At 39.6% G+C, this 27840-nt stretch overlaps 1 protein-coding gene across 1 annotated transcript; it reads left to right on the forward strand.

Moving 5' to 3' along the window:
* Positions 1 to 1291: 1291 nt before the first annotated feature.
* Positions 1292 to 24396, forward strand: LOC118828060 (cytochrome P450 2C23-like). The gene is made up of 9 exons (XM_036734442.1): positions 1292 to 1509; positions 3477 to 3639; positions 3916 to 4065; positions 4426 to 4586; positions 10815 to 10991; positions 14756 to 14897; positions 21902 to 22089; positions 23449 to 23590; positions 24088 to 24396. The coding sequence occupies exons 1-9, from the start codon at positions 1330 to 1332 to the stop codon at positions 24264 to 24266; spliced, it is 1482 nt and encodes a 493-aa protein (XP_036590337.1). The 5' UTR covers positions 1292 to 1329; the 3' UTR covers positions 24267 to 24396.
* Positions 24397 to 27840: the final 3444 nt, after the last annotated feature.

A 27840-nucleotide genomic window follows, 5' to 3' on the forward strand; every position in this document is an offset into this window, starting at 1 on the left:
TGGAGGCTAATGAATATAAATAAACAAGAAATTATAAAACAGAAACAAAAGAACAAAAAATAGAAGGCAATGTGAAATATCTCATTGTAAATAGCACTCACCTGGAAAATAGATCCAGGAGAGATAATTTTAAAATTAGTGGACTACCTGAAAGCCATGATCAAAAAGGAGCATAGACATCATCTTTCAGGAACTGATCAAGGAAAACTGCCCTGATATTCTAGAACCAGAGAGTTAAATAGAAATTGAAAGAATACACCGATCACCTCTTGAGAAAGATCCCAAAAGGAAAACTCCTAGGAATATTGTAGCCAAATGCCAGAGTTTCCAGGTTATGGAGAAAATATTACAAGCATCCGGAAAGAAAAAACAATTTGATTATTGTGAAACACAATCAGGACAATACAACATCTAGCAGCTTCTACATTAAGTGATTAAAAGCCTAAGTGATGTTCCAGAGGTAAAAGGAAGTAGGATTAAAACCAAGAATCACCCATCCAGCAAAACTGAGTATAATACTCCAGGGGGAAAAATAGACATTCAATGAAATAGAGGATTTTCAAGGATTCTTGATGAAAACACCAGAGCTGAATAGAAAAATTGACTTTCAAATATAAGAATCAAGAGAATCATGAAAAGGTTAACAGGAAAGAGAACTCATAAGACACTCACTAAAGGTGAACTGTTTAATGAAAAAGAAGAAGAAAGGGATAGATACTGGGGATGGTACCTAGGGCAAGTGGGCCACTACTCAAAGAGGACAGAAAGAAGGCAGAGCATGTCAATGCTTATTTTGCTGCCATCTTCTCTCTCAAGAAAAATGTTAAAGATGGCAAAAGAACAGGAATGGTTAAGAAGTCAATTAAACCCACTGTAGTTTAGGAGATAAAAAAATAACACCTAATCTCTTTAGTGTGAGGGCAGGTCCACAGGATCTGATAATCTGATATCCACCCTTACCTCCTCTGAGGCTGGATTTGGATATTTGCTCTCTCTTCAGTTCAACAACATGCATAGGTGAGCTGAAATTTAATTGTGGACAGTCTGAAATCCAAACAAGAGGAGAGGGACAAAAGCCTTCCCTTCCCTTGCTTTTTTTATGCAGGTTAGGGACAGGTTAGTTAGGAACACATTTCAAAACATATCTGTAAACTTTTCCTTCCTTGGTTGCTAAACTAATCAAAGTTAATGGAAAACTAATCCTGCTTACCTACAAGGACAACCTGTTTGTTGATTGGGGGTTCCCAGCCCTTGTTTGCTAATAGAGATTATAAAAGTCTGCAATCTGAGCTTGTACCTCTGAGAGTTGTAAAATAATCTCTCAGGGCAATGGATCCTTGGGGACTCACCACAGCTGCCCTCTTGGCTTGTGTTCTTTTCCTGATCTTCTTCTCTCTAAGGAGGCAAGAATTCAAAAGGTGGAAACTACCACCAGGTCCTACACCTCTTCCTTTTATTGGCAATATACTGCAATTGGATTTCAAAAACCTCCCTGCATCATTTTCACAGGTAAAGGGTCTGTATACGGGGTTTGAGTTGTGGGGGGACCCACAAGGTCTTCAAATGAGTAATTCAATGAGGACTCATGGTGATTTAGAGTTCCTAGGTCATGGATAAGGTGAGGTAAGGGCTCTTCGAGTGATATCTCCATTAGCAATGAGGTCAGGCATGCAGGATTGTTTTGTCAAAACTTTGGTGGCAGAAGAAATTCAACAACAAGATCAAATCTTGACCTCCTGTAATGCATCATACTGGGCTCTGTGAATACAAATACAAAAAGCAACCATTCAGTTAATGAGAACTTCTGCACTAACTGTGTGCCAGGTACCATGCCAGACACAGGAAAGAAACATGGAGAATAAAATAACCTCTCCTTGAAAAGGAATAGTTCCTGTCCTCCAGGAGTTCAAGTTCTAGTGGAAGGATACAACAAATTCATAGATAAGTAAATAAAAGTTAATGAGAGGACAGAAAAAGCACTTGTAATGGGGAACCCCCAAAAAGTTTCTAGTAGGAAGATGAGGTGGACCTTGAAAGAAGTAACAGATTCTGATTGGAAGAGAGCATGGGAATGAATTCCAGGCATGGGAGCCAGTCTGGGCAAAAGCAAAGAGTTGGGAGGTAATATAGCAAGAAATTGACTTTCACAAGAATTCAAAGTTGGGCATGGGGGGTAATACAAAACAAATCTGGACAGTTAGGTTAGAGGCAGTGATGGAAGCATTTAAGTACCTTGTTATGGAGGCAGTAGGGAGCCCCTGTTGACTTTTCATTAGGGAAATGAAAAGGAAAAAACTGTGCCTCAGGAATATTTAGTTGTTAGTTGTGCAGATTATTGATTGAAAAAGAGAAATACTAGAAGCAGGTGATTGAACTTGGAGGCCATTGAAAGAAGAGATGAAAATATCATTTATTAAGTAACTGCTAACATATCAGTATTATGAAGATAACACAGAGTAAGAGGTTTCAGCTGCATATTGTTTGGAAGGGCCTTGTTCTCTTTAGGGCAAATTAACAAAACTGAATGGAGCTTTGTAGAGTAAGTATAATGAAATCTATTTAGTGTAGGAATTATATGGATACATAAGAATGATAATCAGACCTGATCTATAGATCTGGGAGTTATCATCACAGGGATTATGAGGCTACCAAGAATAATAGTGTAGAAAGAGAAGAGAAGATGGCCTGGGACAGAACCATAGGGAAAAGTCCTGGATTTCTGTTTCAATATGGACTATGATCCAGCAAAGGAGATTGATAAGGAGCAATCAGACAGGTAAAAGGGTAGAGGAGAGAGAGAGAGAGAGAGAGAGAGAGAGAGAGAGAGAGAGAGAGAGAGAGAAATTAAAGAAACCCAGGAAGAAGAGAATATATGAGAGAAGAGAGTAGACAACAGTGTCAAATGCTGTGAAGAGGTCTACAAGAATGTGAATTGACATAAGCTCATCAGATCTGGCTCTTAAGAGACTATTGGTAATTTTTTAGAGATCAGATGAAGTTAAGTACTGATGACTGAATAAATGCTGCAAATATTTCTGAAATGAGAGGGGAGGCAACAAGAGTAGGCAGCTTTTCTTAGGAGACAGCAAGCCCCTCTGCATTCTGTGTGGCTTTTTTCCATGTCCTCCCATAAATCTTCCATGAGTCATCTAGCCAACATCAATTCCTGGCCCTTTTTTATAATCTCTTTGCTCTAGATAGGTACCAATGGAGCACACAGGGAAAGTACCTGAGAAAAATACTATACCATATAGTGACAGGCATTCCCAAGGAGCAAACTAAAAGGAATGAGAATACAGTTTCATTGTCCCACAGCTTATGCCTTTGTACACCCAGAATTCCTTGACAACATAAGATCCTGTGCATGCATATATACACATAGGAATGTCACGTTATGAGATAGCTGTGAGGGTAAATTCCAACTTCCAAAAGTTTCACACTGTACCTCCTCTCATTTCTTGACATTCTTTTCACAGTTGGCTGAAAAATATGGACCCATCTATACTCTCTATTTTGGAACCCAGCGTGTTGTGGTGCTACATGGATATAACATTATGAAGGAAGCTCTAATTGATCAAGGAGATGCATTTAAAGACCGAGGAATTATTCCAATGGTTGAAGATGTGTTCAAAGGACAAGGCAAGTTTAGTATATTCAAAAGAGTCACTGAGAAGTGTAAAAAGTATGACAGAATATATCCAGCAAATGTATTGTTCTAATCTCACTATCTAGGAGAAGACCTTCATAAGGTAGATGCTTAATACTTGCCATGCTGCACTGTATTTTGATTTGAATTGAATAAAATTACACTTGATCATTGAATTAAGCACAAAAGCCCATAGCCACCAAGCACACTCTGCCCAAGATAACCTCCAGTGTTAGAATGACCAGCGCCCTGTTTTCTCCTTTTTCTAGGAGTTGTTTTCAGTCATGGAGAGAGGTGGAAACAACTCCGCAGATTTTCCCTTATGACCCTAAGGAACTTTGGGATGGGGAAGAGAAGCATTGAAGAGAGAGTTCAAGAAGAAGCCCAGTGCCTGGTGGAGGAGTTCAGGAAAACAAAGGGTTGGTTTTCAATTCTGTCTTCCTGGACATGTGGGGTCCACCTGCTCAACCAATCACAGTACTAAATACTACTCGCCTTGGGAGTCATTTTAAAAGTCTCTGTCTTGGCACATCGACCAACTATTCACTGTTCTGGGGCAGAGAACATTCATTTCTCTTCTCATACTCAGGTATTACAAGCTTATCTAGTTTCCTTGTAAAGGGTAAAGGAAATTGTCCAAGACAACAGCATTCACTAATCTTAGAGGAACTAAACACCATATACAGGAATGGACAGAAGAGATGTCCAGTTCTTACATGATTGGAGACATTTCTGGTAAAGCTATTTTTTCCTTCTTTGGTAAATTTTCACTGCATTAGGTCAGGCCACTGATCCCACCTTCATCCTTGGCTGTGCCCCATGCAATGTAATCTGTTCTATCCTTTTCCGTGATCGATTCAACTACAATGACGAGAAATTTCTATATCTGATGAAGCTGTTAAAAGAAAACTTTGAACTATTTAACTCACCATGGGTACAGGTAAGGCCAGAGCTGTCTTCTTATTGTGAAGTTAGGTCCCCAGCACATATGAACATGCAACACATATTCACACATCATACCCTCAAGGACAATAACATCATGCAATATATTTGGTTATCAAATAAGATCTGCACAGATGTTTTGTTCTCTATAGGCCTCTAAACTAGTACTAGGTCATACAAATATTTAAATTATTTGGAGAAATATCTGGTTGGGGCCTGGGATATCATAAATAGGATAGTGTTCATAGATGTGGCCAAGCAAAACAATTATCAACAAAGAGCCTGCCCAGACCACATTGAAGGGATTAGGAAGGACTGCTGCCCAAACCTAAGTGAACAAGCCATTTAGGCCAATAGCTTACACTGATCTTGGGCATGTTATGGCCTAGTCTTTATGGTGGATGTACATGTAGGTTCAAAGCCTTAATTCACTGAAGCCATAACTAAAGATCTTCATCCAGCCAAAATCAAGCTGTCTTTTCTTTTACCTATGTTCTGTTCCACCGACAGTCTGGGATACATACTCTAACTAAACCCTTCTCTAGTAGAAAGTAAGAATTTTGAGAATAAGGACTACTTCATTGTCTGTATCATCATAGCCTAGAACATGACCTGGCTCATAGTGAGTACTGAATAAATGTTTAATGGATTTTATTAGCTTAATGTGAATTGAATTGAATTTATTGGATGCCTTAGTGTCTCTGTCTTCTTTTCCTAATGTTGACTTTTCCAAGGTAAGCAGATTTCCCTTACCTCAAATATCATCTTCTATTGAACAAGGAAGTAATATTCTGATTTCTGGTCCCCTCAGTGCTTAGCACAACACTGGATAAAGAAGTTTTGAGAAATTTGCCAATGTACAGTTAGATTTTAGAGGATTCCTATATACATATAAAATTGAAAATTGTTGGCACAAAAAAATCAATGCAGCTACAATTAGAAAAAACAGTTACCTGGTGGGAAATGTTTGCAACAATTTTCTCTGGCAAAAATATAAATGAAAACATTTATAAGGAATTGATTCAAATTTATTAGAGCTATTCACCAATGACAAATGGTGATTATGATCAAGTATTTCACAAAGAAAAATATCAAATCTACAAACAGCCATATGAAGTAATTGTTGCAAATCACAAATAATTGCAAAAGTGCAAACTAAACCAATTCTCACTCTCATTTGCTAAAGATGATAAAGAATAAAGTGACAAATATTGATAAGGAATAGGAAAACTGGCACATTAGTATGATGGGGTTCTTCTGGAAAGCCATTTGGAACTGTGCCACAAAAGTGAGTAAAATGCATACCCTTTCAAACAGAAATGTCTCTGTAGACAACAGAAAAAAGGAAAAGGATTCATATTTACAAAAATACTCATATTAGCTTTTTTGTTATGGTACAGAACTGGAAACTGTGGGGAATGCCCTTCATTTTGAGAATAGTTGAAAAATTATGTTACATTAATTTGATGGAATCCTATTTTACTGAAAGAAATAATGAAAGGAATTAGTTCAGAGAAGCCTGGGGAGAACTGCATAAGCTGATGCAGAGTGAAATGAGCAGAACCAGGAGATAAATTTGTACAATTACAACTCATTGTAAAAATAAAGCACTTTGGAATACTGAATGATTCTGATCAACGCAATGACCACCATTGATTCCAGAGAACTCATAATGATATATGTTACTCTTTTTCTGACTGAGAAATGACAGACTGAATATGCAGAATGAGACAAATATTTACAGACATAAGCAATGTGGGATTTCTGTTTTGCTTGGCTATTCATATTTATTACAAGAATTTTAAAAATTTTAAATTCAAGAGGCAGGAAGAGACAATGTTTGTTAATGGAAAAACAAAATTTAAAGAAAGAAACTGATTTTACACTTTCTGCTCTAAAGAGAATCTTTCTCTTCCTCTCACTTCAAGTGGTAAAATTCCCTGATGGTCAGAGCTTTCCTTTTTTTTTTTTTTAAATGCAATTTATTTATTTAACATATTTGGTTTTCAGCATTGATTATCACAACATTTTGAATTACAAATTTTCTCCCCATTTCTACCCTCCCACCCACTCCAAGATGGCTTATATTCTGGTTGCCCTGTTCCCCAGTCATCCCTCCCCTCTATCACCCCCCTCCCGTCTCATCCCCTTTTCCCTTCCTTTCTTGTAGGGCAAGATAAATTTCTACGCCCCATTGCCTGTGTATCTTATTTTTTAGTTGCATACAAAAACTTTTTTTGTTTTTCAACATCTGATTTTAAAACTTTGAGTTCCAAATTCTCTTCCCTCTTCCCTTCCCACACACCCTCCCTAAGAAGTTGAGCAATTCAACCTAGGCCAAACATGTATCATTATGTATAACCCTTCCACAATACTCATGTTGTGAAAGGCTAACTACATTTTGCTCCTTCCCAATCCATCCCGCTTTGTTGAATTTTCTCTCTTGACCCTGTCCCCTTTCCAAAGTGTTTGTTTTGATTACCTCCACCCCCATCTGCCCTCCCCTCCATCATCCCCCCGCCTTTTATTTTTTTTTTATCTTCCTCCCTCTTCTTTCCTGTGGGGTAAGATACCCAACTGAGTATGTATGGTATTCCCCCTCAGGCCAAATCTGATGAGAGCAAGGTTCACTCATTCCCCCCTCACCTGCCCTCTCCCCTCCTCCCACAGAACTGCTTCCTCTTGCCACCTTTATGCGAGATAATCCACCCCATTCTATCTCTCCCTATCTCCCTCTCTCAGTATGTTACTCTCTCATCCCTTAGTTTCATTTTATTTCTTTTAGATATCTTCCCTTCATCTTCAACTCACCCTGTGTCTGCTCTCTCTCTTTTACATATATATATATATACATATATATACATATACATACATATATAAACACATATATATACACATACATACACATACACATAGATATATACATACATACACATTCACTTATATATATACATAAACATATATATATATACATACATATATGCATATATATGCATATTCCCTTCAACTACCCTAATACTGAGGTCTCATGAATCATACTCATCATCTTTCCATGTAGGAATGTAAACAAAACAGTTCAACTTTAGTAAGTCCCTTGCAATTTCCATTTCTTGATTACCTTTTCATGCTTCTCTTGATTCTTGTGTTTGAAAGTCAAATTTTCTATTCAGTCCTGGTCTTTTCACTGAGAAAGCTTGAAAGTCCTCTATTTTATTGAAACTCCATATTTTGCCTTGGAACATGATACTCAGTTTTGCTGGGTAGGTGATTCTAGGTTTTAATCCTAGCTCCATTGACCTCCGGAATATCGCATTCCAAGCCCTTCGATCTCTTAATGTAGAAGCTGCCAGATCTTGGGTTATTCTGATTGGGTTTCCACAATACTCAAATTGTTTCTTTCTGGCTGCTTGCAGTATTTTCTCCTTGATCTGGGAGCTCTGGAATTTGGCAACAATATTCCTAGGAGATTTCTTTTTGGGATCTATTTGAGGAGGCGATCAATGGATTCTTTCAATTTCTATTTTGCCCTGTGGCTCTAGAATATCAGGACAGTTCTCCTTGATAATTTCTTGAAAGATGGTATCTAGGCTCTTTTTTTGATCATGGCTTTCAGGTAGTCCAATAATTTTTAAATTATCTCTCCTGGATCTATTTTCCAGGTCAGTGGTTTTTCCAAGGAGATATTTCACATTGTCTTCCATTTTTTCATTCCTTTGGTTCTGTTTTATAATATCCTGATTTCTCATAAAGTCACTAGCTTCCACTTGCTCCAATCTAATTTTTAAAGTAGTATTTTCTTCAGTGGTCTTTTGGACCTCCTTTTCCATTTGGCTAATTCTGCCTTTCAAGGCATTCTTCTCCTCATTTGCTTTTTGGAGCTCTTTTGCCATTTGAGTTAGTCTGTTTTTTAAGGTGTTGTTTTCTTCAGTGTATTTTTCAGTATTTTTTTGGGTCTCCTGTAGCAAGTCATTGACTTGTTTTTCATGGTTTTCTCGCATCCTTCTCATTTCTCTTCCCAATTTTTCCTCTACTTCTCTAACTTGCTTTTCCAAATCCTTTTTGAGTTCTTCTATGGCCTGGGGCCAGTTCATGTTTTTCTTGGAGGCTTTGGTTGTAGGCTCTATGACTTTGTTGTCTTCTTTAGGCTGTATGTTTTGGTCTTCTTTGTCACCAAAGAAAGAATCCAAAGTCTGAGACTGAATCTGGGCGCGTTTTCGCTGCCTGGCCATATTCCCAACCAACTAACTTGACCCTTGAGTTTTTCAGTGGGGTATGACTGCTTGTAGACTAACGAGTTCTATGTTCTACGTTTGGGGGGGAGGTGCCAGCTCTGTCAGAGCCGCACTCCTCCTTCCCCAAGGACCCCCAGTCCAGACTGGGCTTAGATCTTCAGCAGGCTGTTGCACTCCTGCTCTGATCCACCACTTAATTCCTCCCACCAGGTGGGCCTGGAGCCGGAAGTAACAACAGCTGTAGCTGCCCCACCTCCGCTGCCCCCGGGGCTGGAAGCCGAACCTCGAACTCCTTCCACTCCCGCAGCTTTTCCCACTAACCTTCTCAGCAGTCTTTGGTGTTTGTGGGTCGAGGGGGTCTTGTAACTGCTGCAGCTCACATATTCAGGGTGCTAGGGCCCCCTCCGCCCTGCTTCTGTTCTGGATGGTTCACGCCACTCAGGCTGGGCTCTGCTCCACTCCGTTACCAGCTCCCAGCTCCGTGTGGAATATACCTCACCCAGAGACCATCCAGGCTGTCCTTGGCTGGAGCCCTGCTTCCCTCTGCTGTTTTGTGGGTTCTGCCGTTCTAGAATTGGTTCAGAGCCATTTATATAGGTTTTTGGAGGGACTCGGGTAGGGAGCTCACGCTAGTCCGTGCTTACCAGCTGCCATCTTGGCTCCGCCCCCCGAGCTTTCCTTTTTTTGAAACCTCTATTTAATTTCCCCTTCACTGAGTCCTACTCATTACCCCCACTAGAACTTGGCAGCACAATACTCTGCTACTGTCCCATCACTGGAGGAGAAAGAAGCATTGTCTTCTACCCAGGTTTCTCTCTCTGCTCCATACCCATTTTAGTTAGAGAAATGAGATTGTTACTTCTTGAACTTCAATGAGGCCAATGGTTTCTGACTTCCCTTGTATTTCTGTATATTACCATGAAACTTACACTGTCAAATTAGGATAAAATGTTTTGTCTACTGATGACTGCTAGAAATTCCTACCATTACATAATCAATACCAAGTCTTTCCTGAATGGATGCCTTAAAAAACATTCTGCCATTTTACTGTATTTTAATTTTGTCACAAAAATAGCCCCAAATGTTTTTTTTTATAAAAGTGGACAAGTCTTGATTTTTCCTTCCAAATGTTACAAAAAGTATTTAAACAAATGTAAATATCATATGTTGGAGTGACTATGGGAAAACAAGCATACTGACAAACCATTGATGTAGTTGTGAATTGTCCAGGCCATCTGGAAAGCAATTTGTATCTGTCACTCCCAAATTAGTAAATCATGTATGTCATTTGAACCAGTCATGCCATTATTTGGCCAGTACCCAAAAAATATCAAAAAAAGAAGACAATATGGAAAATTGAAAGATATTCAAAAAAATTGAAACAACTTTGGTTTTGGGGGGGGGGCTGTAAAGTATTAGAACTAAGGGGCTGTTCATTCAATGGGGATATACCTGAACAAATTACGGTATTAAATACAATTGATTTTCTACTATGTTTTTTTTTAAATATTGAAAGTAACAGCTTTACAACTTTATGAACTGAAGCCAAGTAATGTGAGCAGAACCAATTTATTCAATAACAAAACAGTGGAAAGACAAACACCACACAAGGCTAAAGTACTCTGATCAATGTAAGGACCCACCATGATTCCAGAGGAACCACAATGAAACATGGTGCACTCATTCTGACAGAGAAGGAAGGGACTTACTATGTAGAATATGAAAAACATTTCTGGCTATTGCCAAAGTAAGGATTATTATTGCTTAGCTATGTATATGTATTTCATAAAGGGTTTTCTTTTTCTTTTCTTTTCAATGTGTAGTGAAGATGAGAGAGAAAACACTTTTTCTTAATAAAAAAATTAATTAAACTTGAAAAGAAATGCAAGGCCATCAAATAGAACTAATAGTGTATAAGTAGAGATATGAAGTTGTCTCTTTATGAAAGTAAACTCACATGTGTTTGGGTTTGGGGGGGGTGGGGTGGATCCTAGATCTACAGCTTGTTACCAGCATTTAGAGTGTATCTCCCTGGAAAGCACAAAAGATTTTTTAGAAATGTGGAGGACATTAAACATTTCATTTTGGAAAAAGTGAAGGAGCATCAAAAGATATTGGATGCCATCAACCCACAAGACTACATTGACTGCTACCTGTCCAAAATGCAGCAGGTAAGTTGCATGGGGGAAGCACCTTGCTCATTGATCAAGGCTGATATTCTAAGGATTCTTACAGGCCACTCTCTTCAAAGCACAGGAAGGAACACCAGAGAGTCTCAAGGTATCCACAACCCCCAAGGCTTCCAAGGGCTTTCTAGTAACTGGACTTTGTTTGCTCTGAACCTGTCCTTGATCTGAACTCTGTAAGTGAAACTGTTGCAATGAGCAGGTGTGTTTTGTGGGATCATCTCAAAAGAGTTCGCACACTCAGACCATTCCAACCAAAGCAAAAGCATTTATTGAAAATTATTCTCTCCTCTTACTTAGAGGAACCAGCAAGTAGCAAGGCAAAAACAGAGATTTTTATAGAGCAGAGAGTACCACCAAATATCCTGAGTTTGATCCAAATGTCCTGGATCTGGTTTGAGCCATGATTCCCTGATTATTATAATAAGTCTCTCTACATCATATGTCCACTTAAAGCACAATCTTTGGTATTACTGTGGGTCACTCACTTAATATTTAAATATGAGAAAATTTGTCCACTGGAGAAGGAAGAGCTAACTACCCGAGTTTCTTGGCCAAGAAAAAGTGAAAAGGGTTCATGAAGGATCAGATATAACTGAAATGATTAAAGAACAGAAGAAAAACCTTAAAACACTATATAAATATAACTATAACTACCTTCCATAAAAGCTCTCAAAATTAATTAATTTCAGGAAGAGGACAATTTTTATTTTGCTCCACTGAAAAAGGAAAAAGATACAAAATCTTCCTAGAAACCCACAAACCAATTCAAAGAACAAATAAAGCACTTATAGTATCCCATATCGTACCCTGACAATGAAAATTTACTCAGAAATGCCATCAGCACATCAGTCCAACATTGCGGTTCATCTTTAACTATCTCCCAGTCCTCCATACTTCCACTCAGACTGATGGAAGAAGCTACATGGTGGTATGGATAGAGTACTGAGCATGAAGTCAGAATTACTTGTGTTCAAATCTAGAATCAGACATTTTATAGCAGTAGACAAGTCACTTACCATGTCTACCTCTATTTCTTCAACAGTAAAATGGAGACAATGATAGCATCCACCTCCTATGGTCATTGTAAAGACCAAATGAGATAATATTTGTAAGGTACTTAGCACAGGGCCTGGAACATAGTAGATGCTTGATAAATGTTGATTTTTTTTCCTTCACCCAATGGACAAAACTCCCCCAAGAAGGAACAATCATTTTGGGAGTGCTTAACAAGGCAATTCTCTTTCCCATTGGATCTGAACTTTCCAACTAACTCCTGTTATTGGGAGTGGGGTCTAGCAGGGAAAAGTAGAAAGTAAGTGTCTTTTCCCCTCCCCCCCCAACCCTGTCCTGGCAGTGAGCCTTAACCATTTTTTCCTCTATTCACACCACAAACACCCTAGTTCAGTTCAATATCATCTCTTTAACAGACATTAACAATTCTCTCCTAACAGTTCTCCAAACATCAAAATTTCTGATCCATTCTTCACTCATCTGCAAAGTTAACACATATAAAGTGCAAGACTCACTGGATCATTACCACGATTAGAAAGCTTCAGGCCTCCTAAGACAAAACAGAAATTTATCTGTTTGGCTTTTAACACCCTTCACAATCTGGTGCCAGCCTCTCTTTCCAGCCTGGTTTTATATTTTCCCCCTCCCAACTTCTAGGTTCCAGCCAAACAGGCCTGCTTGTTCTTCTCTGTACATGATATCCCATCTTTTGCCTCTTTGCCTTCATACATTCTGACCCCCATTCCTGGAATACTCTTGCTTGCTTTCCTCAACTCTTAGCAGTCCTAATATCTTTCCACATTTAGCTGCTATCTCCTTCAAGTAGCCTTCTCTTATTATTCTTGTGTTAGTGTCACACAAAAAATTCTCTGTGTATTTATCTTGTACAGATCCCATGTGGACTTATTTTTAAATGTGTTGCATTCCTTCAGTAGAATGTGGACTCCTAGAAAGTAGAAACTGTCTTATTTTTATCATTTGCCTGTATATCCCCACTCCCTAGCACTCTGCAAGGCACATAACAGACATTTCTAGTATATCTCTTGGTTAAGTGATTTAATAAATTGATAAAAATGTTAAACATCAACAAACTAAATACAGATAATTGAAATGTTCACTAGGAACTTTCCTCCAGGTTGATATCAACTCATTTAACCCACTTCCCTAGATATATTGCCTCTTTGTTCCTTTTTGCCTGTTTGTTGCCTTATTTCAGGGCCCTGAAGCAATGGGAGATTTTTAAAAATAATGGTAAATTGACATAAAAGCATGGACTATTGAATACATTGTTTTTCTTGTATTATCAATTTATTTACCTTATGCTTGCATGATTCAAAGTTTTCCATGTCAAATACCTGCTTCACTTTGAGCTTCTGTTGGTAAATGCCAAAAATCCATCCTTTTTTCTATAAGTCTACCTTATTTTTAATTATTATTATTAGTAGTAGTAGAAGTAGTATTATTATAGTATTTTATTTAGCTGCAATTACATGTCAAAAAACTTTTAACATTTCTTTTCAAAACTAAGTTCCAAATTCTCTTTTTCCTCCCTCCTCATTCACCTCTCTAAGAAGGCAAGAAATTCAATGTTAGTTACACACATGTAGTCATGAAAAACACATTTCCATGTTAGTCATATTGGAAAGAAAATACATACAAAATAAACTCAAGACAAATAAAGTTTTAAAAAGTATGCTTCAATCTGTATCCAGTTATCATTAACTTTTTTCTCTGAAGTCCATCTTCTTTTATCAAACACTTATGTCCTCCCATCCAATGAAGAAAAGATAAACAAAACCCTTGTTAACACATAAGCATGGTCAAGAAAAATAAATGTCTATATTGGCCATGTCCAAAAATATGTGTCTCTTTCTGCACACTAGTCCATCAACTCTTTGAGAAGGCAAATTGATATTAGTTCATTAATCTTTCTAAATTGCTCATTTCAACGATGTTGATGGCCATAAATCCATCTGATTCCATGCATGCTTAAACTCAGAATGACCAAGGCTGGAATGAAATACCTCATTAGGTTATAAATTCCACTTCTGTGCAAGTCTCAAGCTGGGGCTGGATGACAAGTTAAGGGAGACTTTTAAAAAGAATTTCTGATCAGTCACGGGTTGGCTGGTTGAAGTTCATGTTCCCTACAAATTTTGAAATTCTGTATTCTCCACCACAAAACATTTCTCTCAATTCCCCATTCCAAAATCTAAAATTTCTTCTTGTTGTTGTTGGTTTACAAAGATGCTCTCCTGTTTTGTGGTGAAAATATCAGTATAGGATGTCATTTACCAAGTCATTAAGGTTTAAGTGAATTACTTGATCAGGTCCTCTCAAAACCATACATATCAATGATAGTAAATAGAGAGCTTAGAAGGATTCAACTCTCTCCTCTTATATACGAGGAAAGGGGAGCCAAGAAGAATTAAGTGACTTTTCCATGGACACATACATACCCCTTAGCTGAGGCTAAATTTAATCCAGATCTTCCCAAATCAAAGTCTAGTGCTCTATCCACTATGCCATATGTTTGGACAGGAAGAAGGTTGCCTGGGAAGGGCAAGCCTATGTTTGGACAGGTGAAACGAGAGGGCATTGGGAGGTTCTAGTCTTAAATTACAGAAATGAAGGTGGGGAGGGCTCCTAGGACAAACTTTATGTACATCATATGGTTATTAAAGGCTGTCCCTGCTGTCTCACATTACTTCATTTATTTTGTATCTCTCCTTTAGGAGAAAGATAATCCCCAGTCTGAATTTGACTTGGAGAATCTGTTAGCAACTGGAGCTAACTTATTTGTTGCAGGAACAGAGACAACCAGCAGCACTCTAAGATATGGCCTGCTGCTTATTCTGAAACATCCTGAGGTCCAAGGTAAAGTACAATATTAGCCATGCTTACAGACCAGACTTGCTTTCCCAGCCCTGTACCTTGCTCAGGATCTGGCACCATGTCTTCACCTCTTGGATTTTCGTTACTCCCACACAGATCAGCAACAGGTCAGACAGTAGCATATTTAAGAAAATAGAGACCTTGGGCAAGATGTAATACTTATTAAGGTATGTGAAGGACTGCCTTTGGGAATTGAATCCATTTTAACCAACTTCAATAAAGCTCCCATTGTACACCCTCCATTTTGTATTTAGGATGCAAGGACTCAAATGAAACACCCCCTGTCCTCAAATGACTTATGTTCTACCAGGGCAGGTTCTGCTGGATCCAAAGAGGCAGAACCAGGAACCATGGATAGAAGTTGAAATTGACAACTGGAGGCTTCATGTAAGGAAAGACTTACCAACCATTCAAATTCTCCCCAAAGACTATTCAGCTGTTCTGGAGGTTCTCAGGTAAAGTCTGGGTGACCTTTTGTTCATTTCTTTAGAAACAGGAATCCTGGGAGTGGAGCCAATATGGCAGCTGGAAAATGGGGACTTGCTTGGGTTTTCCCCCAAACTCCTCCAAGCACCTCTAAAAATGACTCTAAACAAATAGTAGAGCTACAGACCCCACATAATAACAGAAGGAAATAAGTCTCCAGCCCAAGATGGCCTAGATGGTCGCTGGGAAGGGTCTATCCCACTGTACCAGGAACAAAGCGCAACCCAGCTTGGACATCAGGAAAGACCAGGCCAGGAGTAGACCAGTTGGATCAGGCATGAGGGCCCAGAATCCCTGAGCTGTGGCAATTAAAAGACTTTGCAACCTCTAAACTCCGAAGACAATGGAGCAGGTCAGTATGAAAACTGCTGGATCTGGATGAGAGGAGTGTGGGATCCAGCCCCAGCCCCACAGGCCGTGGGTGGCAGCATCAGGAATTTCCAGTGGTTGCTTCCAGAGCTGCAGCCACACCTGCTTCCAGAGGCCCTGGCCCACATTATGGGAGGAATCAAGTGGTGTATCAGAGCAGGAGTGTAGGGATTGCTTTGCTGGTGCAGAGGTAGTATTCTATTGCTTTGCCCCACCTATATCTGGGTCAAGGTCCTGGTTGCAGTTCTTGGGGGAGAAGGAGCACTGGTGTGGCAGACCTTGCAGTGACTGTGGAAAGAGGGTCCTCCTGGTAGTTACATGGCAGAAAAGAATGCTTGCACTCATGGACCAGAGCAAAGGCCAGGAGAAGAGTATCATACCACCTCAGAATAGAAGTAGCTCTGAAAACAGCAGCACAAAGCCCCTAAAACTGGGGGACAAAACATGTTCCACACTGAAAGCAGTCATACGCTGACAAAAAGCTCAAAAGTCAAGTAATTGGCTGGCAAGATGAGCAAGCGAAAAGGACTCAGACTATAGAATGCTTTTTGATGATAAAGAAGATCACAACATATACCCAGAAGATGGCAAAAAGCCAAAGATCATACACACAAAGCCTCCAAAAATGTAAATTGATCTCAGGCCATGGAAGAAGTCATGAAGGATTTGGAAAAGCAAGTAAGAGAAGTAGAGGAAAAATTGGGAAGAGAAACTAGAGTGATGCAAGAGAATCATGAAAAACAAGTCAATGACTTGCTAAAGGAGATCCAAAAAATACTGAAGAAAATAACACCTTAAAAAATAGACTGGGCAGAGCCAAGATGGCAGCTGGTAAGCAGGGACTAGAGTGAGCTCCGTACCCGAGTCCCTCCAAAAACCTATAAAAAATGGCTCTGAACCGATTCTAGAACGGCAGAACCCACAAAACAGCAGAGGGAAGCAGGGCTCCAGCCCAGGACAGCCTGGATGGTCTCTGGGTGAGGTCTATCCCACACGGAGCTCGGAGCTGGGAGCTGGGAGCTGGGAACGGAGTGGAGCAGAGCCCAGCCTGAGCAGCGTGGACCATATAGACCAGAAGCCAGGCGGAAGGGGCCCTAGTGCCCTGAATATGTGAGCTGCGGCAGTTACCAGACCCCTCGACCCACAAACACCAAAGACTGCGGAGAAGGTTAGTGGGAAAAGCTGCGGGAGTGGAAGGAGTTCGCGGTTTGGCTTCCAGCCCTGGGGGGCAGCGGAGGTGGGGCAGCTACAGCTGTTGTTACTTCCGGCTCCAGGCCCACCTGGTGGGAGGAATTAAGTGGCGGATCAGAGCAGCTGTGCCTGCTGAAGATCTAAGCCCAGTCTGAACTGGGGGTTCTTGGGGAAGGAGTAGTGCGGGTCTGACAGAGCTGGCACCTCCCCCCCAAACGTAGAACATAGAACTCATTAGTCTACAAGCAGTCATACCCCACTGAAAAACTCAAGGGTCAAGTTAGTTGGTTGGGAATATGGCCAGGCAGCGAAAACGTGCCCAGATTCAGTCTCAGACTTTGGATTCTTTCTTTGGTGACAAAGAAGACCAAAACACACAGCCTAAGGAAGACAACAAAGTCATAGAGCCTACAACAAAAGCCTCCAAGAAAAACATGAATTGGCCCCAGGCCATAGAAGAACTCAAAAAGGATTTGGAAAAGCAAGTTAGAGAAGTAGAGGAAAAATTGGGAAGAGAAATGAGAAGGATGCGAGAAAACCATGAAAAACAAGTCAATGACTTGCTACAGGAGACCCAAAAAAATACTGAAAAATACACTGAAGAAAACAACACCTTAAAAAACAGACTAACTCAAATGGCAAAAGAGCTCCAAAAAGCAAATGAGGAGAAGAATGCCTTGAAAGGCAGAGTTAGCCAAATGGAAAAGGAGGTCCAAAAGACCACTGAAGAAAATACTACCTGAAAAATTAGATTGGAGCAAGTGGAAGCTAGTGACTTTATGAGAAATCAGGATATTATAAAACAGAACCAAAGGAATGAAAAAATGGAAGACAATGTGAAATATCTCCTTGGAAAAACCACTGACCTAGAAAATAGATCCAGGAGAGATAATTTAAAAATTATTGGACTACCTGAAAGCCATGATCAAAAAAAGAGCCTAGATACCATCTTTCAAGAAATTATCAAGGAGAACTGTCCTGATATTCTAGAGCCACAGGGCAAAATACAAATTGAAAGAATCCATCGATCGCCTCCTCAAATAGATCCCAAAAAGAAATCTCCTAGGAATATTGTTGCCAAATTCCAGAGCTCCCAGATCAAGGTGAAAATACTGCAAGCAGCCAGAAAGAAACAATTTGAGTATTGTGGAAACCCAATCAGAATAACCCAAGATCTGGCAGCTTCTACATTAAGAGATCGAAGGGCTTGGAATGTGATATTCTGGAGGTCAATGGAGCTAGGATTAAAACCTAGAATCACCTACCCAGCAAAACTGAGTATCATGTTCCAAGACAAAATACGGATTTTCAATAAAATAGAGGACTTTGAAGCTTTCTCAGTGAAAAGACCAGAACTGAATAGAAAATTTGACTTTCTAACACAAGAATCAAGAGAAGCATGAAAAGGTAATCAAGAAACGGAAATTGCAAGGGACTTACTAAAGTTGAACTGTTTTGTTTACATTCCTACATGGAAAGATGATGTGTATGATTCATGAGACCTCAGTATTAGAGTAGTTGAAGGGAATATGCATATATATATATATATATATATATATGTTTATGTATATATATATAAGTGAATGTGTATGTATGTATATATCTATGTGTATATGTATGTATGTGTATATATATATGTGTTTTTATATATGTATATATATGTAAAAGAGAGAGAGCAGACACAGGGTGAGTTGAAGATGAAGGGAAGATATCTAAAAGAAATAAAATGAAATTAAGGGATGAGAGAGCAACATACTGAGAGAGGGAGATAGGGAGAGATAGAATGGGGTGGATTATCTCGCATAAAGGTGGCAAGAGGAAGCAGTTCTGTGGGAGGAGGGGAGAGGGCAGGTGAGGGGGGAATGAGTGAACCTTGCTCCCATCAGATCTGGCCTGAGGGGGAATACCATACATACTCAGTTGGGTATCTTACCCCACAGGAAAGAAGAGGGAGGAAGATAAAAGAAAATAAAAGGGGTGGGGATGATGGAGGGGAGGGCAGATGGGGGTGGAGGTAATCAAAACAAACACTTTGGAAAGGGGACAGGGTCAAGAGAGAAAATTCAATAAAGCGGGATGGGTTGGGAAGGAGCAAAATGTAGTTAGCCTTTCACAACATGAGTATTGTGGAAGGGTTATACATAATGATACATGTGTGGCCTAGGTTGAATTCCTCGACTTCTTAGGGAGGGTGGGTGGGAACGGAAGAGGGGAGAGAATTTGGAACTCAAAGTTTTAAAATCAGATGTTCAAAAACAAAAAAAGTTTTTGCATGCAACTAAAAAATAAGATACACAGGCAATGGGGCGTAGAAATTTATCTTGCCCTACAAGAAAGGAAGGGAAAAGGGGATGAGAGGGGAGGGGGGTGATAGAGGGGAGGGCTGACTGGGGAACAGGGCAACCAGAATATAAGCCATCTTGGAGTGGGTGGGAGGGTAGAAATGGGGAGAAAATTTGTAATTGAAACTGTTGTGAAAATCAATGCTGAAAACCAAATATGTTAAATAAATAAATTTAAATTAAAAAAAAATAGACTGACCCAAATGGCAAAAGAGCACCAAAAAGCCAATGAAGAGAAAAATACCTTAAAGGCCAGAATTAGCAAAATGAAAAAGGAGGCCAAAAAGACTTCCTGAAGAAAATACCACCTTAAAAATGGGAATGGAGCAAGTGAAAGCTAGGGACTTATGAGAAATCAAGAAATTGTAAAACAGAAGCAAAAGAAAGAAAAAATGGAAGACAATGTGAAATATCTCATTGGAAAAACCACTGACCTGGAGAATAGATCCAGGAGAGATAATTTAAAAATTATTGGATAACCTGAAAGCCATGAACAAAACAACAGCTTAGACATCATCTTTCAAGAATTATCAAGAAAAACTGCCCTGATATTCTAGAACCAGAGGGTAAAACAGATATTGAAAGAATCCACCAATTACCTCTTGAAAAAGATCTCATAAAGAAAACTCCTAGGAATATTTTAGCCAAATTTCAGAGTTCCCAAGTCAAGGAGAAAATATTGCAAGCATCCAGAAAGAATCAATTCAAGTATTGTGGAAACACAATCAGGATAACACAAGATCTAGCAGCTTCTACATTAAAGGATTAAAGGGCTTGGAATATGATATTCCACTGATGAAAGGAGCTAGGATTAAAACCAAGAATCACCTACCTGGCAAAACTGAGGATAATGCTCCAGGGCAAAACATGGATTTTCAGCAAGATAAAGGACTTTCAAGCTTTCTTGATGAAAAGACCAGAGCTGAATACAAAATTTGGTTTTCTAATACAAGAATCAAGAGAAGCATGAAAAAGCAAAAAAAAAAATCATAAAGTAAAGGAATGACTAAAGTTCAATGGCTTTGTTTACATTCCTACATGGAAAGATGATATTTGTAATTCATGAGACCTTTCTCAGTATTAGGGTAGTTGAAGGGAATATACATATATATAGACTGAGGGCATAGGGTGAGTTGAATATGAAGGGTAATATCTAAAACAATAAAATTAAGGGGTGAGAGAGGAATATATTGGGAGGAGAAAGGGAGAGATAGAATGGGGTAAATTATCTCACATAAAAGTGGAAAGAAAAAATCAGTTCTCTTGGAAAGGAAGAGGGGGCAGGTGAAAGGGAATGAATGAATCTTGGTCTCATCGGATCTGACTTAAGGAGGGAAAAACATATACACTCAATTGGGTATCTTACTGTACAGGAAAGTAGGGGGGAAGGAGATAAGAGGGGAGGATGATAGAAGGGAGGGCAGATTGGGTGAAGAGGTAATCAAAAGCAAACACTTTTGAAAAAGGACAGGGTCAAGGGAGAAAAATGAATGAAAGGGGACAGGATAGGATGAAGGTAAATACAGTTAGTCTTTCACAAAATAACTATTATGAAAGTGTTTTGCATAATGATACATGTGTGGCCTACGTTTAATTGCTTCCCTTCTCAAGGAGGGTGGGTGGGAAGGAAAGAAGGGAGAGAATTTGGAACTCGAAGTTCTAAAAACAAATGCTCAAAAAAACTTGTTTTTACATGCAACTTAGAAATAAGGCAATGGGGTTTAAAAATCTATCTATCCTTACAAGAAAGTAAGGGAAAAAAGGATAAGGGAGGGGGTAATGGGGTGACAGAAGGGACCATAGACTGGGAAAAGGGGCAATCAGAATATATGCCATCTTGGGATGGGGAGGGTGGAAATAGGGAGAAAATTTGTAACAGAAAATCTTGTGGAAATCAATGTTGAAAACTAAAAATATTAAATAATTAAAAATAAATTTAAAAAATTAAAAGTAAAAAAAATATTTATTCAAGAAAAAAAAGAAACAGGATTCCTGTTCAACTATGGAAGGTCCTAGATGAAAAACATGTCATTTCTAATGCTGAGAGTCCATGCTTCATCAACTTAGGAAATTGAGACAGGAGATGAGATACATACCTGGTGAATGATTTAAATCAAAATGATAATATCATCACCAGCACTATGGAATCCAAATTAAGATGTCTACTTCCTTTGGCAAAAATAGCTGGCATGAACATAAAGGATTTAAGTTTCGCAATTCACCTAACATATATAATTTCATTCGATGACCTTTAAGAAAGATGCAGATATTATCTACATGTAACAAACCACAGGATAATAGATTTAGAGGTGTAGAGAACCTTAGAAGACAAATAATTTATGATACCCATTTTTCAGATGAGGAAAACGAGGCTTAGTTCCGTTTAATGACTTGCCTATATTTATGCATACGGTGTCTACAGAGGAATGTAAACACAATTCTTCCTGACTCCAATCCACTAAGCCACAGAAAAATATCCCATTGCTCCTCATATGAGGATTATCTTAGGTTATGTGAACAGGCAAATACTCCACACAGGCTCTGTTGGGCATTCCCAGACCAGAAACTCAGTGGTTATTCCTGTTTTTGTCCCTGCAGCAAAAATTCATGAGGAAATTGATCGTGTGATTGGACGTAATCGGGTTCCTTCCATAAAGGACAGACAAGATATGCCCTATACGGATGCTGTAGTGCATGAAGTGCAAAGGTTCATTGACCTCCTACCTCTCAACCTGCCCCATGCAGTGAACCAGGACATCCAATTCCAACAATATTTCCTCCCAAAGGTCAGCAGTCATGGGGCCATGGGACCTAATGCTAGAAGACATCTCAAATATCATCTGGTCCAGTGATCTCATTTTAGAAATAAGAGAATCAAGTACCATTTCCATGATCTCATATGAAGTGACCCCTTAAGGAAGTTTTTTGGAACATACAAGTAATTTTGTATGTGGTGTTGAATGAAGAAAGGGTGGAAAGTGTATAATTCTCTTAGTTCTCCCTGCTTCAAATTCACCATGGCAACACTCTGGAAAGAAAATGTGCAGGCAAAATAAGAGTAAGATCACTCAAGAGAAATTTTTGTTTATATCTTTTCCTTTTACGAAATACTGAAGTAGATTGTATACATAATATTATCTGTCCCATTGTGCAGATGGAAACATTGAGTATCAAGGCAAATATCTTGCCTATGGTGATCTTAAAATGTTGGAACTGAAACTAGAACTGAGGTCTTTAGATTGTAAAATATTGATTTCTGGGGCTACTAAATAAACATTAATTGAATTAGATTGAAGTTTCCTAGCAATGGCTGAGCAAAACTATTCTACTTCAAAGAAACAAGGGAGCATTCCACCTAACTTCACTCTTAATATACTCCATTGAGTGCATTGTTCAGTTCAAATCATCAACGCTTTAGTAAGAACCTACTATGTGAGAATTTCTGACCCAAGTGCTGTTGACAAGAGGCAAGAAGAGAGGGGTATTTGACCAAAGAGGACATTGGTTTCTCCTGGAGGGAACACAATTTGGAACCAGAAAAGTCAGCCCCAAATATTATTTCTTTCCTTACTAGAATGACCTCCTGCTGAAGAAACTCCCCCAGAAGGAAGCCTGGTCTGGCCTTAGAGGCTTTAAGCATTGGCTCGGGCACTGAAAATTCACATATGCTTCCTGTCCAGAGTCCCACAGGTAGCAGGTGTGGAAGTGAAATGTAGACCAAGGAACTGGGGGGGAGAGAGAGCACAAAGAGCTCAGGGCCTTAGCCAAGGCTTCCTATAGGAGGGAGTATCCAATGGGTACTAGCGATTCTGAAAGGCTGAAATTAGCAAGGAGTGCCTTCCAGCCACAGGACATGTTCATTTTAAAGGCACAAAGATGACTGAGGGAGCACTGTGGATGGAGAACAGCAGTTGAACCAGTTTAGGTGGAAACCAAAGGAGGACATGATGGTGACAATAATGGGGTCATCAACTTGGAAAGCTAGACTGGGGCCTATGTTGATTCTTAATGGCTTAACCTTCCAGTCTATACCATTCATAAGGAAGTATGTATTTAGTACTAGAGACAATAGGGAGCCACTGGACTGGCATACCAAGGATATTCATGATAGTAACTGACATTCCCCTGGAATTTCTTCCCTCTAGGGCACAACAATCTTCCCCCTGCTCTCCCCAGTGTTGAATGACAGCAAAGAGTTTCCCAACCCTGACCAGTTTGACCCCCAGCATTTCCTGGATATGAATGGGAAATTCAAGAAAAGTGACTACTTCATGCCTTTTTCCACTGGTAAAAAGAAACCGTACCCATTTCTACTCCTCACTCTAAAAGGAGAATCCTGTTCCCCCTCCCATCCTCTTCTGGCTTAGCCTCTTCCCAGTAGTTCTTCTGAGGAAATACTTCCCCATTGTGATATATGACACACTGCTTTTTTAGTATTCCCATAGCCTGGCTTCTCCTGAAACCTCTCAGCAGATGAGCTGAGACTCTTAGCTGGCTCACCTGCCCCCTTATTTAGTGGAAATCTGACTCTGTTGCAAGATCCAGTGCACGAGGACTCACCATGGGAGGAATGATATGAAGAGGAAATTCCTTCCTACCTCCAGTGACCACTTTTGGCTGAAATATAACCCACCATAAGAGTTCTCATCATTTCTGCCCATCAGAATCCTTCCCTTTTGCTCCTTTCCTCCACTATTGTTAGGGTCCCCTGAGTCTGTTTTCACTTTGGTTGGCACTCTAATAATCTGTGAAGATTTCTAAGCACAATTTTTGTTTCTTTCTAGGAAAACGGTCTTGTCTTGGAGAGGGCCTGGCAATGATGGAGTTGTTTTTGTTCTTTACCACCATTCTACAGAACTTCACACTCAAATCTGTTGGAGATCCAAAAGAAATTAGCATCAGGACCAATCGTATTAGGTTCAGTCTTCCACCATATTACCAACTATGCTTTCTACCTCACTAAGGAAGAAGACAAAGTTGATTTGGAAAATTAGCCGACTGGTTTCATCTTCTGTTTTTGACTGGAATCCTCTTGAGGGAAGGAAAAAATCCCTCATCATTATTAAAATGGGTCATAATTTCCAGAGACAATACAGTCTAGCAGAGTACCTTGTATGTCATTATGTAATAGGGACTGGTTTATCGATATTCTGTGCACCCATCTCACCGGTATCTCCAGCAATGCTCCAGTTCCCACACTCAATTCCAGTGTTAGGGTATAGAGGAAGTTCTGCAAAATATCCCCTTAGAAAATTCATATGAGTCTCTACTTTCTTTTTCAAATATCATTAAGGATAATCTCATTTTGTATTGTACAACTCTTTTTTATGAATTTGGGGTACATTGAATAGGGCTATGTTGCAAATAACTCCTGATATGAAAATGTGTGCCTGCACTTCCATGCATTGAGGATTCATGACTTCAGAAGCAGCATGATAATATAGAAGGACCCCTGACTTTGGGGGGCAGAGGACCTGGAACTAGTCCTGCCTCTCATGCTAACAAATTGTGTGGCCTTGGATAAGTCACTTCCTATTTATTCTCACATCTGATTCTTCCCTTCTGCAATGAATGAGTTGAATCACATAAGCTCAGAGTTCCCTACTGACTCTCCGTCTATGATATTTTGATCCACAGAGATAGTCAATCCACCCATCCATGCTTTAGTGGACTATTTTCAAACTTTATGCTCAAAGGATAGACATCCCCTGGTGACAGCCACACTAGTGAGAGACTTCTCTGCTATTGGTTAGGATGGTCACCAGGTGACTCAATCACTGTCCATTGTTGGCCCCATAACTTCCTAGTGTTGTAGCATCTTCTTGAGTTTAAGCCCTAACCACTCAAGATCGCCTCCATGATACAACACAACACAATACGTCAATCTGTCAAGAATTTATGATTTTGTTGGTAAAGTCCCAGAGAAGGTAAGAACTCAACCATCACTCAGCAATTAATCTGAGAGTGTTGCCTGAAATTCTTACACATCATGGGACTTGCCTATGGCCAAACACCTTTGAAATGCTATAAGCAGAATTCAGACTCATATTTTTCAGACTCCAAATCCATCAGTCTATACGCTACTGAAATGGAAGTATTCTAAAAACATACATTATCAATTTAAAAAATTAGAAAGACCCAAGGTGCTTCTATTTGATGTAGTGGACAGAGAGCTACGCCTGGAGTCAGGAAGACCTGAGTTCAAATCCAGGCTCATAGTATCAATGTGACCTTGAAGAAGTCTGTTTACTTTCTTCATCTTTAAAATGAGCTGGAGAAGAGAAGGACAAATTATTTGAGTATCTTTAAGAAAACCCCAAATAGGGTCATGAACAATAACAACAGAAACAACTGAACAACAAACAACAAATGAAAATGTTTGCTCAGTTAAATAAAATAATATTAACCACATTTAGCAGATGTTAGAAAAACTTTTCACTATATTTATTCTCCTTTTAACTTCACAATTAAAATGATGAGAGAGCATTTCCAGTTTCCTACAAAATACAAGATTTATCACTGACTCCTCATTCTCACCCATTTCCTACAAGACATAATAAACTTTGGACATATAAGCTGGCACTTGTCAGGTCTAGGCCCCAAACCTGGGGCAGTTGTCCCATGGGGATTTATCATCCCTGGTCTAGTGGCCAGTGTGTATATAGTTCACATAAAAATTTTTTAAAACATAAAGAACCCTAGAAATATCCTCTATATTTGTTATGCCGTCTTTGTCATTGGTATTCCTGACTGCTGGGATGCTATGTGAGGTGGCAGCTACTCTGAGTATAAAAGATGCTTTTAAGACTTGGGGTCCCTGAAATCATATTCCTTTAAATCTGTTGAAATATCATCCTTCACCTCTAAAGAATTGGCAGGAGCTGATTTTGCCCAGTCCCAGGCAGGAAAGAAGAAGAGTAGAGGGAGGAATTTAGTAGAGGAAAAACCTGCTAGAGTTAGTAACAATAGTGAGCTTGTTGAAAACAGGACTGGAAATTTGGCTGAGCTCTGTCTTGCCACCCTGCCCCAGAGGTTACTTTGGGTAGGGACACAGGTCAGCAACTCCCTATATCCTCGAACACAAGGATGCTGAGTTAAACACAGGAGGTTCTCTGCTCCCAGGCATGGGTCTCTGGGCTTCCTGCCCCGGAAGAGGTCACACAGGAAGTTCTCTGCTCCCAGGCATGGGTCTCTCGGCTTCCTTCCCTGGAAGAGAAGCAGCAGGCCCAGCACCCAGCAAAGCTCAATGAGATAAACTGAGTCACTCAAAGAAAACAAAGGCCACTCTGGCTACAGTTCTTCTACTAATCTGTCTTCTTCTCGGTCTCCTTCAATGGATCCTTTTCCAGAGAATGCCTTTTAACTACAGATGGACCAGAAGGTACTGTCTGGGCTGCTTCTCCATCTATCCTACTTCTCTTGGTGATCTCATCAGCTCCCATGGATTTAATCACCATCTCTATGCCAATGATTCTCAAATCCAAGTATTCTACCCCAATCTCTATGCTGATATCCAATCTTCTGTCTCTCATTTCTTGTCAGATGTCTTAACCTCAACGTGTAAAAAATTGAACACATTATATTTCCCCTCATAACTTCCCTATTATTATAGAAGGCAACACCATTTTCCTAGGTTCCCCATCTAGGTGCCATCCTGGACTATTCACTATCTCTTATTCTCCACATCGAATCTGTTGCCAAGGCCTATTTCACTTTTGCGTCATCTCTTGAATAGTTCCCCTTCTCTCACACACTGCCACTACCCTAGTACAAGCCCTCACCACTTCATGCCTGAAATATTACAGTAACCTGCTAGTGGATCTGCCTGCCTCAAGTCACCTTGCTCCAATGCATTCTCCATTCACCTGCCAAAATAATTTCCCTGAAGTGCAGGTTTGATTATGTCACCTACCCACACTCAATAAACTCCAGTGGCTCCCTATTCCCCCTAAGACCAATTCCAAAATCCTCTGTTTGGCATTCACGGCCCTTCATAACATAATCCCCTCCTTTCTTTCCTGTGCTCTTGCACTTTATTTCTCACCTTGTACTCTGATATAAGGACATTGGCCTCTTGACTATTCCACAAACAAAGATGTAACATTTCTTGTCTCTGGAAATTTCCTCCAGCTGTTCCCCATACCTAGAATGCTCTCTCTCCTCATCACTACCTACTGGCTTCCTTTAAGTCCCAACTAAAATACCTTTTACAGGAAACTTTTTCTTAAACCCTTTTAATCCTATGTACTTCCCTCTTTTGATTATTTTCTATTTATTCTGTATATAGCTTGTTTGTGCTTCCTTGTTGTCTGCCCCACTAGACTGAAAGCTCCTTGAGTGCAAGAGTTTGCCTTTTGTTTCCTTTTGTATTACCAGCACATAGTAGTGCTTTTCACATAGTATATACTTAATAAATGTTAATTGGCTGACATACTCTACACAGTCATTTTTACAAAGAAAAAGGAAAAACAAACACAAGATAGAAATTACTCAGCAAGACAACTTCAGAGGTTACCTTGTTGGAGTTCTGACCCAAT

The sequence above is a fragment of the Trichosurus vulpecula genome, chromosome 8 (genome assembly GCF_011100635.1).
Source record: "Trichosurus vulpecula isolate mTriVul1 chromosome 8, mTriVul1.pri, whole genome shotgun sequence".
In the NCBI taxonomy this organism is placed as follows: Eukaryota; Metazoa; Chordata; class Mammalia; order Diprotodontia; family Phalangeridae; genus Trichosurus; species Trichosurus vulpecula.